Here is a 12763-nt window from a genome sequence, read left to right as displayed (position 1 = left end):
TCCTGAAGGGTTGGTTTTCTGTTTTTTAAATCTATTTCTTTTTTACATATTGTTTATTGAATAATTGATGATCACCAATTCAGCAGTTCATAACTGTCCTGTGATGACAAAGTCAGTCAGGTATTATGATGCAGCAGACTTTGGAGGTCTGGGTGGGTGTTCGTAATGTTATATGAATGATAGTCAACGTTTCAGTGTCCTGGTCTTCATTAAACTTGTTTCCTGGCTTCTCCAGGCAACATGTTGAAGTAACCTTGGGCAAGATAGTGAACACTGCGTTGCTCCTGATCTCATCTGTGTGTGTGAATGTTAGAGAAGATTCTTATGTAGAGAAAAAAAGCACTAGCCCTGCGACAGACTGGCGACCTGTCTGGAGTGTACCCCGCCTCGGCCCTATGACAGCTGGGATAGGCTCCAGTGCCCCCCGCAACCCTGAAAAGGATAAGCAGAAGCGAATGGATGGATGGATGGATGAATGTGTGCGATTGGGTGAATGAAGCTTGGAGTTAAAATACTTTAAGTGCTTGATTAGAGCAGAAAAGTGTTATGTAAACACCAGTTCATGTCTTTATAGTAAATATTAAATCAAAACTTCCTGCTAAGCTAAGAATTAGCATAGCAGTAATGACTGTTCAATCATATCACTCAGTAAACTTACTAATGTCGAACCAAGGACTTCCATTGTTATAGCCTACCCAACTACTGGGGTGAGTCATAACACAGCGTAAGGTAGGTTGTATTAGTAAGATTCAACAAATAAAAACTGAGACCCCATCACAAAATATGGTTCTTAATCCTATTATTCTGCATTGACCAGCACTTCATGATCTTCCAGGGTTTCATCTAGGTCACAAAACACTCACCTCAGCCTTAACACACAGTCGCCTGTTGCTAGAAAATATATACTAAGCTGCAAAAAGATTGCATGCTTTTTTCACCCACTGAATTATATTGAAAAAACTGAGTAGGCCAGGTAAAATGTGTTTACTCATCATCATGGGGATAGTTTTGTTTTTCAGAAGGTGTACAGTACAACCATCCCCATGCATGCCAGCCATTACTTAGCTAGTTGTAGGGGTTGCTGTAGTTCAGGTAGTGCAGGTTCTCTACAGGGAGTGCAGAATTATTAGGCAAATGAGTATTTTGTCCACATCATCCTCTTCATGAATGTTGTCTTACTCCAAGCTGTATAGGCTCGAAAGCCTACTACCAATTAAGCATATTAGGTGATGTGCATCTCTGTAATGAGAAGGGGTGTGGTCTAATGACATCAACACCCTATATCAGGTGTGCATAATTATTAGGCAACTTCCTTTCCTTTGGCAAAATGGGTCAAAAGAAGGACTTGACAGGCTCAGAAAAGTCAAAAATAGTGAGATATCTTGCAGAGGGATGCAGCAGTCTCAAAATTGCAAAGCTTCTGAAGCGTGATCATCGAACAATCAAGCGTTTCATTCAAAATAGTCAACAGGGTCGCAAGAAGTGTGTGGAAAAACCAAGGCGCAAAATAACTGCCCATGAACTGAGAAAAGTCAAGCGTGCAGCTGCCAAGATGCCACTTGCCACCAGTTTGGCCATATTTCAGAGCTGCAACATCACTGGAGTGCCCAAAAGCACAAGGTGTGCAATACTCAGAGACATGGCCAAGGTAAGAAAGGCTGAAAGACGACCACCACTGAACAAGACACACAAGCTGAAACGTCAACACTGCAAATTCCTTGTAGCTTGACAAGATTTATTGTCTTAATTTTAGCCAGATTATCTTGTCCATCTTGTTTTGAACATTACAAGCTAGTTTCCAGTCTCATGTGTTAGATGATTAGACTTGTTTCAAGTATATATTACTTTTTTTCCTTATTTAGTCTGTATATCTAAAAATGAACCATTTTACATTTATTTCAAGCAAAAATAGCTTTTAGATAGAGTGTAAAACAAAAATTATCTCAAAATAAGAAACATTCACCTTTTTCCTTGAAATAAGAAAGTCACTCATTGGAAGGTATTTATTTCAGGTTTTTAAAGAAAGGACATCTTCAAGGTTATATTTTGTCATAACATAGACACTGTTTCTGAAATTGACTGGGTAATATGACGTAAAATCAAGTAGGTCTTCAACATCAGTCAGTTCAGTTGCTTGGGCAAGGTTGGGAATTGCAATTTCATAGGCAAGAAAGTCTTTGTTGAAACCCAAGGTTTCATACACCTGGTATTCAAAACAATAAAGTACACTATTAACAATAAAAATGTTTTTTACAAGTCCAAAGATAGGGTTTAAACCATTTGCTGAAATGAGTATAAGAGACCTGTCACAGATGTATTTGTTTCCATGTAAAATAAGCCACTTTACTCTAACGGCATGATGTATAGCATCTTCAATCCCCAAAAAATCTACAACCTTTGATTGCAAATGGTCCATATTAGCAACCTCTGATACAGGACCTAGTTCTTTCTCATTTACAAATATCGGATGCTCAGTTCCTGCTTCACTTTGGCAACACTCCAGCAGCTGATTGTGGTTTACAAGAGACTTGCACACATTCTTAAAGTTTAATTTGGATGACCATTGTTTAAAAAAACTGTGTTTAGACTCGAATCTCATGCACATATGACGTATTACAGGTCCCAGGGCAATAATTTGAGAGGGAAGATGCAGCATGTAATGTTGCTTTGGTATTACATTTTTTTCTGGGAATAGTTGCCTGAATTGTTTAAGATGATCTTCTATCATTTTTTTTAGTTTGGACACAGTTTGTAAAGACACAACTGGGGCAAAAAGTATTTTAACAATTTCAATTAAATCCAAAATAAACTGGATAAAGGGATTTTTCTCTACAACACTGTATAATAAGAATGGCAAAATCTTGATCAATATAAGCATTTGTCCAGAGGATTGTTTGAGTCTGTTGTCACTTGAAGCTAAAGTAGCAATACTAATTGGTGAAGGCTTGTCACGTATGTCCACTGATGAAAAAGGAAAGTTCTGCATGGCAGAATTAAACAAGTCCAAATCCAAATTTCCAGATAAAACAAGGTATTTCAACACACACTTAATTTCCATTGGTGCCACTCCTTCAAGAATTACATGCATAATATCCTGTGGCATCTGCTCTATGAGATTAAAACCTGGGAAATCAACTAATTTGCTTTGTCTATTTATGCCAAAAGTCGTTTTGAGCGAGGATTTCAAAAATTCGGTAGTTGCCCTTTCTATTTCAATGCACTGCCTAATGTGTCCGTCCAATGTCCGTCTGGTGAAACTATGTTCATTGAAATTTTCTTGCATTTCATCAAAAGTACACTCACAATGACGACATTTGCTATACGCAAAACCAACTCCTTCCTTAAATCCTGCAAGCTCATGCTGGGCAAGAGTGTCTCCACACACAGCAACAACTGCTCCGTTTAAATAAAATTCCCCATTGACAGTGTTAATCATAACACCATCGTACAGTAACTTCAAGTCCTCATTGATTCTCCGCAGTATTATATCTACCCCACACTCATCTATGTCCCTAGACTTTGCGATTGCGAGAAGTCTGATGGAAGCCAACTTTGATCTAAACTTAGGGTCTATGTTGCCTAAGGTGTAATAAAACATTAGTAGTTTATTTACACTCGCACGTGACCCTAGGGGGTTACACATTTCTATCTCATCAGAATAGAGTATCAGTTGTAAAGCAGAGTTCTTCTTTGAAAACAGTGGGTGGGTTTTGAAAATAATTCCATCATTAATGTCATACAAAAAACTGGCGTTGGGGCAACTCTGAGGTCCAGCACTGAGCATGTCAAATAGTCTTGAATTGGATAAAAGCTGTTTCAAACTTTCAATCAAAGGAATGTAGTAGAAAGACTTGTTTTTGATTGCAAGAACTCTCGATTCTCCCTTTTTAACTCTACAGGCATAATTGGAAATGATGATCTCCTCAGGTGTGACAGGGTTGAAATGCATCTGTGTTACACGGTCCTGTAGGTTTGAAGCTGCACATATGGGAAAGGGATCCTGAAAGTTGTCCAGTGTTGAAAGAACTTCTTGTTGTAAAGGTCCATTGCTGTCAGGTTGCCTTTCAAGGATGGTCTTTATTTTTCCCCTCAAGGACGTCAGAAGAGCTGTTTGATACTGTTGGACACCAAGGACAATGTTGTTGACACTCCTCTGATGGGGGAAAAAAAAACACATCAGAGACATGAAAGCGTAAATAGAAAATATAACAGAAGCAAAATGCAACTCTATTTCTTTAGCTCAAATTAATGAGCCACTGAATGTTGTAATTTACCAGTGGAGCAGTAGAAGAAGAAATCAGCCAATAATTGGCATTGTTTTGCATGACATGCCACATGCATGACTCACGTGGCACAAACACATTGCACCGAGCAAGATGGAGGAGCATGAAAGGTTACAACAGAAAAAGTGAACAAATGATTGCCTCATTTATTTTTTTTATGTAATTCTACTTCATTTGTCTTTTATGCCTAAAAGTGAACACATTTTACACTGTTAAGCCTATTTTAAACTGTTGAGTGTGCCCAGAGTTACATACATTGCAGTGAACTGCACAACTCTTGTGCTTAACTTCTTCGTAATGTACATTTGTTCTTAATAACTTATATAGGTGAAAGTAATAGCTGAATAAAACCAGTGATGAAAAACAATCAATTAATTGCAAAGATAGTGGACAGATTATGAAAAAAAAATCATTAGTTGCAGCCTTACATTGAACCAGACTTATTAACAAGTTAACAATGACACCCCCATAATATCAGATGAAGCAGTACCTGTGATAGGTGGCATTGCTCCCGCACACCAATAGCAAATGCAGCTGCACATCTGGCAAGATCAACAGTTTCTCTTTTACCCTACAGGACAAAAAGAAAAACAATTGTGTAAGAAAAATGACTCACTCAGAATGTGTTTCAAATTCCACCAGATGCAAAACAAAACAAAGAAATATTCCAAACTGTTGTACATTTTTGCTATTAAAAGATTCATACTACAATGGATAGCTAATGAAGCTGCAAATGTTATGAACAATTTAAGAGTTATTTAATGAAACTTAACCAATCTTTATGGAATCTACTCTGAAGTTAACTGAAAGAAAAATTTGAAAGCTGCTTGGTTCATGGAGCATATAACAACAACCAAGGCAGGTACACAACACTGGTAAATAAGTTTATTTATTATGTTTAAGTATGGTAACTAAGCCTACATTGTTGTGCAAGCCTGAATTTCAGCGGATTCATGCATTTGAAATTCAGCACTGGCCTTCATACCTATTAAAATATTCTAATCAAGTAGTTTATCTTAGAAAACACATAACTTTAAAACTATAATTTTCACTTGAACTGAGTACATTTCTGAATTGGGGTAACTGTGCTTGGTTAAGGTTAAACAACACACATACATTTAAAAATTCGCGCGCGTACACACAGAAACACATAAAGTACATTACCTGATTCTGACGAGGTGTTTGAAGCTCAGCCGCGTCTTGCTCCATCACGTTCTGACTTTCCTGTCGCTCCTCCTCCAACACCTCCGATGTTACTGGGGGGTCTAGTGGTGGTGGCTCTACTTCAGTGCCATTGCCATTGCTAACAGTTTGTCTGGGTTCGGCAGTATAGTCGGCAAAAATGGCTGTACCAAAATTTTCGCCTCCTAATACATTTGCATCGGATGAAGCTGTCAGCCATCCTGTAGGCGGGTTCCCAGTGGAGATGTATTGTGGATGTGTGCGTCTGAGATGGTGGTAAAACGAGTTGAAAACACGGTAATCCTCGGCGCATCCATCGACTCCACAAATGACACGGAAATCTGGACTGCGACTGTGTGCAGTATTAATGTGACTTAAGAGAGACTTCAATGTTAACGCCACAAAGACGAAGCAAATCACACACCTCCAACAGGCCATTGTATTAGACTAAAGTCAAGCAAAAAATATGTTGCAGTGTGGAGCTGTTGCCGCGCTAGTTTGGGAAATACCAAGTTCATGGGGGGAGGGGGGTATTACAAACTGGAGCTGTAAAAACAAAAAATGGTCACAAATAAGGTAAAATGAAATAACACCTATAAGAGTTTATTTTAAATCAATGAAGAAGAAATTTACCTATCATACTGACTGTGTTTTATGAACGTACAAACCACTAAATTGTATATAGAAGCAAAAATTGAGATGTGCACCCCCTTCGTGTTCCATGTTAGTTGCTACCCAACTCCGTTTGAATTTGGAGTCACAGGAATCTTCTGCACCTGAGCATTGAAAGAAAAACTGTAAGAGAAAACTTCGTCAAGAAAGAGAGGTAAGCAATTTTAATTTTTCGAATGTAAGTAATGTGTAGTCTAATCACTGTTTTAAAGTCTAGCGGACAGAATAATAAATTTAATTTGAGCGCGGGAAGGAGTAATGTAGCATGCTAACGGATGCTAGCGTTAGCTTAGCAGCCCTCGCATGTGGTTCAGAGAACATTATTTAGTGAAGTATCTACTGTAATGTTGTGAGAATTCCTAGCTATGCTATTTATAAGGGGCAGTATTAGCCGTTTGTATTAATTTAAGTTAATAGGCACACTGAGAATTTCTTTCAATTAGCAAGAGAGCTAATTAACCACATTCAGGGTTTTCCAATTGTCTTTGACTGATTTACTAGCTGCTTGAATTCCCTCACAAGGTGTGGGTTTAAATTAATATTTTGATATTAATTGGATTTATTAAAGTGGGCTCAAAACAGTGTTATTCAGGAATCAGGCTGGTTGGTAAAACAAGTAGCGCTGTGTATCGATTCAAAATTGAAACAGAAGATGGCAGCACTGTATGTACAAGGATGCCAGCTGCCGTTAAACCCCGAAGAAGAAGCTGTATCCCAGAATTCATAGCGCGGCCTAGCTCAGTTTCCAAAAATGGCGGAAGCTAGTTAGTTTTAAAATTTCTCTTATTACTCTTTCTAGGTCACAAAATAAACATTTAACATATTTTCAGGCGAGAATGTAGCCGTGTAAACTTCAAATATCTGGACAGTTTATCAAGACACCGCATATTTTCAAAAGCGCTCCGACGTTTTCGGAGACGTCTGTTACCCACTAGCTCGATAGCTAGCCGGGGTTTAACGCTCACTAGAGCCGTGAGAACACCGGACTCCGGGTGAACCATTTTCAAAACCACCGCCGTCTTTCACTACTCAGGTGAAACATGATATATAAGTCACTTAAATAACTTAAAAATGTTATTGTTTGGCTTTTTTCAGTATTTTATTTGTTCCTGAGTAAATCGGTTTGGCTGAGATTAAAGTTATAGTTTTTACACAGCTGAATAAACGTCAAGCAGACAGCTGATTATCAGAAGTGTGAGATGCTGGAGAATATACTCCGGTGTCCTTTTATATTTTAGATAGCAATGAGCAATCTGCAAATTTCTTTAAAATGTAATAAACTATCATCTTGCCTTTATTTTTAGTTAGCACATACCTTAAACATTTAAAGCTATAAGCTAATGATCGTTATGTAAGAGCAGATACTGCTGGTGCAATAAGCTGTACATTTTACGTCCAATGGATGCATGATCTGGCAGCCCTAGTCAGCATAATCTTATTGATGAAATTCAATGACACAAATCTGGGTGAGTAAAAGTTCACCGGGCAATATTGTATAATCCTTTCAGACCTCAGCTGGGCTGTCTGGACATTTCTTTTCTATAATAGCTTTAAAAAGGGTAAAAATGTTGAACAATCAAAACGATTCTTTGACGTGAATCAATTTGATTCTCATGGGACTCAATTAAGATTCAACTTTTCAAATGTTTTTAACATAACACTAATTGTAAACATTTGTCTTGCAGGTGACTGAGCAATGGAGAAGCTGGATGATGTTACAGTATCTGTCCTTAAAGGTTATATTTGATAATATATTTGTGTGTGTGTGTGTGTGTGTATATATATATATATATATATATATATATATATATATATATATATATATATAAAAACAGTTATGTTTGTGCAGTTATGTGCTTGCACAGTTTAACTGGTGTTTGTCTTTTTGTTAGCTGCAAGCATTGACGAGCGCATGCTTTTAACATTGACCCGTGATGATCTGAGGGACCTTTTTTCTGGGCCTGAGCACTTTCTCAGAAGAAAACATGTGTGGTCAATAATTCATCCTGAGGTATTATGTAAAAAATATTTAGTTCAACTAATCTCCAGAAAGTATGCTTTTATTTTAGCAGTACTTGACATTTTTATTTTCTCACCCTAAACCAGGAAGACCATCCGCTACCACAGAAACCTGAAACAACTTCTTCACCCAGGGTAGTTGCAACAGGCCCTCCAACTGCTGATGCTAATGTAAGCCAGCTGAAAACCTTGCAGCTCCCCAGTCCTCCGGAATATGTTCTGTACACCGACAGTGAGTTGGAGCAATGCCGAAAGAGTTACCTGGAGTTGGCCTGCTCCGGCAGGGAACAGGCATGCGTCATGTCAAAAGAACTGAGATGCAGATTAGTGAGAAATACAATCACAAGTATGGTGTCCCTTTTGAGAGCAAGCCAAGGCCAAATGGAGCGATACCCCTCTAAGACCGAAATCACTGCAATGGCTAAAAAAGTTGTGGAATATTATCCTATGCTGCAGGATAATGATGCAAGCGTAAAACACGTAAGTTCTTGTATTTGTGTCTCATATATAAATCATTTTGTTTTGTTCAGGGGGCATGATATATATGTATTTTCACCAGGAGAGCATTAATGCCAAGTTACAAAAAAGGCTGCAAAATATGAAAACCCCAGTAAAAAGGCAAGGACCAACACCGGAGAGGGGACGGCCCAAGAGAAGGCTCACTGACCTCTACCCAAGGGATGAAGAAGCTGATGATGAAGATGCTGATCGCAGTTCTTCCAGTGGTGCATCTACTCTGTTATCACCTGTCAGAAATTCTGACAATGCCTCCACTTCATGTGAGTACTAGTAATTTTGTAAAATGGTTATCAACACACAGCCAGTAGTAGCTAATGTTTTGTGGAAGTCTACTTCAGTAACAATGAAAAACCAAAATGCTCTTGTACTTCTCTCTATCTTAGCTGACAAGGATAGTCGGCAAATACAAGCAAGACATTACAAAACATTACAAGAAATGTGTAAGAAGGCAAAACCAAACCAAGAAGATGTGTCCCAGCTATTAGACCTCGAGTTTGAAGCCAGAAGATCCTTCATTGACTCAGACACCATGAAAGAGGAGAACAGAGCTTGCCTCATCTTGGATGCATATCCATGCTTTAAAGAATTGCATCATGTAAGTTTTTGGAAGAGTTAATAAATAATCACTTTAATTTCAAATATATTTGGTGTGGTAGTAAAGTTATTTTGATTTTATTTGTCTACTTATTTTTTTAAACCTATTGTAGGCGTTGGGTGAGCTTCGCAGAATTTTGGATCCCCACAACAACAAGTTCATCAGTCAAGTAAAACTGAGATGGGAAGAATTCTGCTCCAGGGTAGAGTTCTACGGTGTGTCAAAGAAGGCAATGAATCCACCAATGACCATGGACAAAAGTAAGTTTTACCATTTGAATACAAAGTTCTCATCCTTTAAAATTTATGTTTATGAAGGTTTGTTTCTGCTTTGTCCAGCTGAAGCCCACCTTGCACTGATGAAGGCTCTTCCAACCCTCTTTCCCACACCTGCCCATCCACCAAAAAAGATGGGGAATGCTTCTGAAGCATTTCTACATGTCCTGAAGGTAAGTTTTATAAAATTTGCTTATAAAGATCTACAGAAAATTTGGCAAACAAAATATTTCGGTCAAACATGACTCAAAAATGCTTTTTCAGTTTCAGCCGAAAGACTTAAATCTATAATTTATTGTTTTCATTAATTTATAACGTATTTAATGTACACGAGTGTGGTCACATAAGGAGTCGCTTGATAAACCATAAGTCAAAACTACTATAAAATGTGTGTAACCAACAAAGAACAAGATAATGACATCTCCAACGTTATGACCAATTCCCAGCAAAAAAAACATACAATTAACATAAGATGTTGACTGTCATGTCTTTTGTGTCTTGCAGCCTACAGAAGATCCAGATGCTGTCCTCCAGAAACGAAGCTTGTCATGTCCAGTAGTGATGTTCGATGGCTGCAAGTGTGTCATTGCTGTTGGTAATTTACCAGTTACAACATTTGACAAAGAAAAAATTGGTGAGGCTATGATATATGTGATGGCATACTTTTATGCACTCCATCTGACTTACCCCAAATGCGTGGCAACCCTGCTGTCTGTCATTCAGACAGAAGTTCTCCAGGATGCCATTCATGAGCATGACACTACATCATCTTACAGAAAAGCCCTGGCAGAATGGCATGCATTTATTGGAAAGTAGTGTGTAAATTTCAGATAAGATTAGGAGAGGGCACTTCTGTTTTGTTTTTGTTTGTTTTTTCAATCTGGGTCTTATTTCTAAAATGGAAAATGTTCATTTACTCACCCAGACAAGTTTTGTGGTATTTGGTGTCATTCGGAAGAAATTTGAATCTTTGTGGTCTTCCTATGTCACTCGTCAATTTTAATGGGGCAATGGCGAAACCTCTAAGGCTGTTGAAATGTTGAAACCACTTAAACAAACTCATAATGTTGGACCTGTACTGTTCAATTGTATCTTTATTATCTGCAGGTTATTGTTAAAGTGGACAAATAAAGATGGACACTTTTACTCTGTTTCAGTTTTGTTTTGTCCTTAATCAGCAATATAATCTTAAAGTAGTGTTTAGCTAAATTTAAAAAGAAGAAATTTCTTAAAAATGATTTAATGTACTAGTTTTTAGATTATTTGCCTTGATTTGTTTGTTAGAATAAGTGTTTTATGCCTATTTTCAGATTTAATTTCTTCAACATTTTACTTAGAACAAGTGGTTAAAGCTTATTTTAGGTTTCAAGCCATGATTGGTTGCCTGGAATAAGTGTAAAAGACTTATTTTTAGCTTTATTATCTTTATTTGTGGCCTACAATCAGTGGTTAAAGCTTATTTTAAGTTTCAATTGTTCTAATTTGTTGCCTGTAATAAGTGTAAAAGACTTATTTTTAGCTTTATTATCTTATTTGTGGCCTACAATAAGTGGTTAAAGCTTATTTTAAGTTTCAATGTTCTGATTTGTTCCCTGGAATGAGTGTAAAATACTTATTTTTAGCTTTATTTAAATCTAGATATTGTTCTTATTTCAAGAAATCTTATTAAGAAAAAAACACTTACCCCATGGGCAGATAATTTCACTTGTTTTAAGCAAATCTTCACCAAAAATAAGTGTATTTTTCTAGTATTAAGGAGGTGGGTTTTTGCAGTGAAGACTGGGCCAAGAAATATCTCAAGACTGGTTTTTCTAAGGTTTTATGGACTGATGAAATGAGAGTGAGTCTTGATGGGCCAGATGGATGGGCCCGTGGCTGGATTGGTAAAGGGCAGAGAGCTCCAGTCCGACTCAGACGCCAGCAAGGTGGAGGTGGAGTACTGGTTTGGGCTGGTATCATCAAAGATGAGCTTGTGGGGCCTTTTCGGGTTGAGGATGGAGTCAAGCTCAACTCCCAGTCCTACTGCCAGTTTCTGGAAGACACCTTCTTCAAGCAGTGGTACAGGAAGAAGTCTGCATCCTTCAAGAAAAACATGATTTTCATGCAGGACAATGCTCCATCACACGCGTCCAAGTACTCCACAGCGTGGCTGGCAAGAAAGGGTATAAAAGAAGAAAAACTAATGACATGGCCTCCTTGTTCACCTGATCTGAACCCCATTGAGAACCTGTGGTCCATCATCAAATGTGAGATTTACAAGGAGGGAAAACAGTACACCTCTCTGAACAGTGTCTGGGAGGCTGTGGTTGCTGCTGCACGCAATGTTGATGGTGAACAGATCAAAACACTGACAGAATCCATGGATGGCAGGCTTTTGAGTGTCCTTGCAAAGAAAGGTGGCTATATTGGTCGCTGATTTGTTTTTGTTTTGTTTTTGAATGTCAGAAATGTATATTTGTGAATGTGGAGATGTTATATTGGTGTCACTGGTAAAAATAAATCATTGAAATGGGTATATATTTGTTTTTTGTTAAGTTGCCTAATAATTATGCACAGTAATAGTCACCTGCACACACAGGTATCCCCCTAAAATAGCTAAAACTAAAAACAAACTAAAAACTACTTCCAAAAACATTCAGCTTTGATATTAATGAGTTTTTTTGGGTTCATTGAGAACATGGTTGTTGTTCAATAATAAAATTATTCCTCAAAAATACAACTTTCCTAATAATTCTGCACTCCCTGTACTAATCAGAAGTTTGCTGGTTCAATCCCTGGCTGCTCCAGTCTGCATGCTTGTTGAGCTGCAAGATATTTACCCCAAGTTGCACTCCGATGCATCCATCTGTGTGTGAATGTTAGATACAAAGCACTTACAGAGAACAAGCATAGAGTACAAAAATGCTATATGAGAACCAGTCTATGTACTATTGTGGCAGCATGGTGGTTTGAAAATAGCATAGATGATTAAAAAGATTCTTAGTTGTAAATCAGTGGTTTTACTATAAGATCTGAATGCTTCTTCATAGCTTTTCAGTTTCACCTGCAAGGCCAGGAAGGAAATTATTTTTCTGGTTATCCCTTCTTAGTAGAAATTTATGCTGTTAAATGCATTGCTTTGTTACAATGGAGATAATAGGAGATAAGAAAAGATTAGACGATAGCCTTTATGTTTTTAAAGATGTGTGTTTTAAGAACGTGCCCACTCTTAAGTCTTT

At 37.7% G+C, this 12763-nt stretch overlaps 2 protein-coding genes across 2 annotated transcripts; one reads left to right on the top strand and one right to left on the bottom strand.

The window, feature by feature from the left end:
• Window positions 1–2000: 2000 nt before the first annotated feature.
• On the bottom strand, window positions 2001–6026 carry LOC146575436 (uncharacterized). Its single transcript, XM_085270152.1, has 3 exons — window positions 5448–6026; window positions 4774–4854; window positions 2001–4153 (listed from the first exon to the last, which is right to left on the bottom strand). The coding sequence occupies exons 1-3, from the start codon at window positions 5901–5903 to the stop codon at window positions 2009–2011; spliced, it is 2682 nt and encodes an 893-aa protein (XP_085126278.1). The 5' UTR covers window positions 5904–6026; the 3' UTR covers window positions 2001–2008.
• Window positions 6027–6214: 188 nt separating this feature from the next.
• Window positions 6215–10685, top strand: LOC146575435 (uncharacterized). The gene is made up of 9 exons (XM_085270153.1): window positions 6215–6291; window positions 7823–7873; window positions 8030–8148; window positions 8244–8636; window positions 8716–8935; window positions 9059–9270; window positions 9383–9530; window positions 9609–9718; window positions 10050–10685. The coding sequence occupies exons 2-9, from the start codon at window positions 7834–7836 to the stop codon at window positions 10359–10361; spliced, it is 1554 nt and encodes a 517-aa protein (XP_085126279.1). The 5' UTR covers window positions 6215–6291; window positions 7823–7833; the 3' UTR covers window positions 10362–10685.
• Window positions 10686–12763: the final 2078 nt, after the last annotated feature.

This window comes from Mchenga conophoros, linkage group LG4 (genome assembly GCF_057382185.1).
Source record: "Mchenga conophoros isolate Kocher_MC1m ecotype Shallow Benthic linkage group LG4, M_conophoros_male_GT1.1, whole genome shotgun sequence".
NCBI lineage: Eukaryota > Metazoa > Chordata > Actinopteri > Cichliformes > Cichlidae > Mchenga > Mchenga conophoros.
This window is presented reverse-complemented; position numbering and strand designations above follow the sequence as displayed.

Bases quoted from the DNA above. Each gene is read 5' to 3' on its own strand.
- LOC146575436 (XM_085270152.1), bottom strand. From the start codon at position 5,903: ATGGCCTGTTGGAGGTGTGTGATTTGCTTCGTCTTTGTGGCGTTAACA. The intron at 4,855-5,447 runs GTAATGTACTTT...TTTGTCCTGTAG, and splicing joins AAACACCTCGTCAGAATCAG to GGTAAAAGAGAAACTGTTGA. The intron at 4,154-4,773 runs GTACTGCTTCAT...TTCCCCCATCAG, and splicing joins AGCAATGCCACCTATCACAG to AGGAGTGTCAACAACATTGT.
- LOC146575435 (XM_085270153.1), top strand. From the start codon at position 7,834: ATGGAGAAGCTGGATGATGTTACAGTATCTGTCCTTAAAG. The intron at 8,637-8,715 runs GTAAGTTCTTGT...TATTTTCACCAG, and splicing joins ATGATGCAAGCGTAAAACAC to GAGAGCATTAATGCCAAGTT. The intron at 9,271-9,382 runs GTAAGTTTTTGG...AACCTATTGTAG, and splicing joins GCTTTAAAGAATTGCATCAT to GCGTTGGGTGAGCTTCGCAG.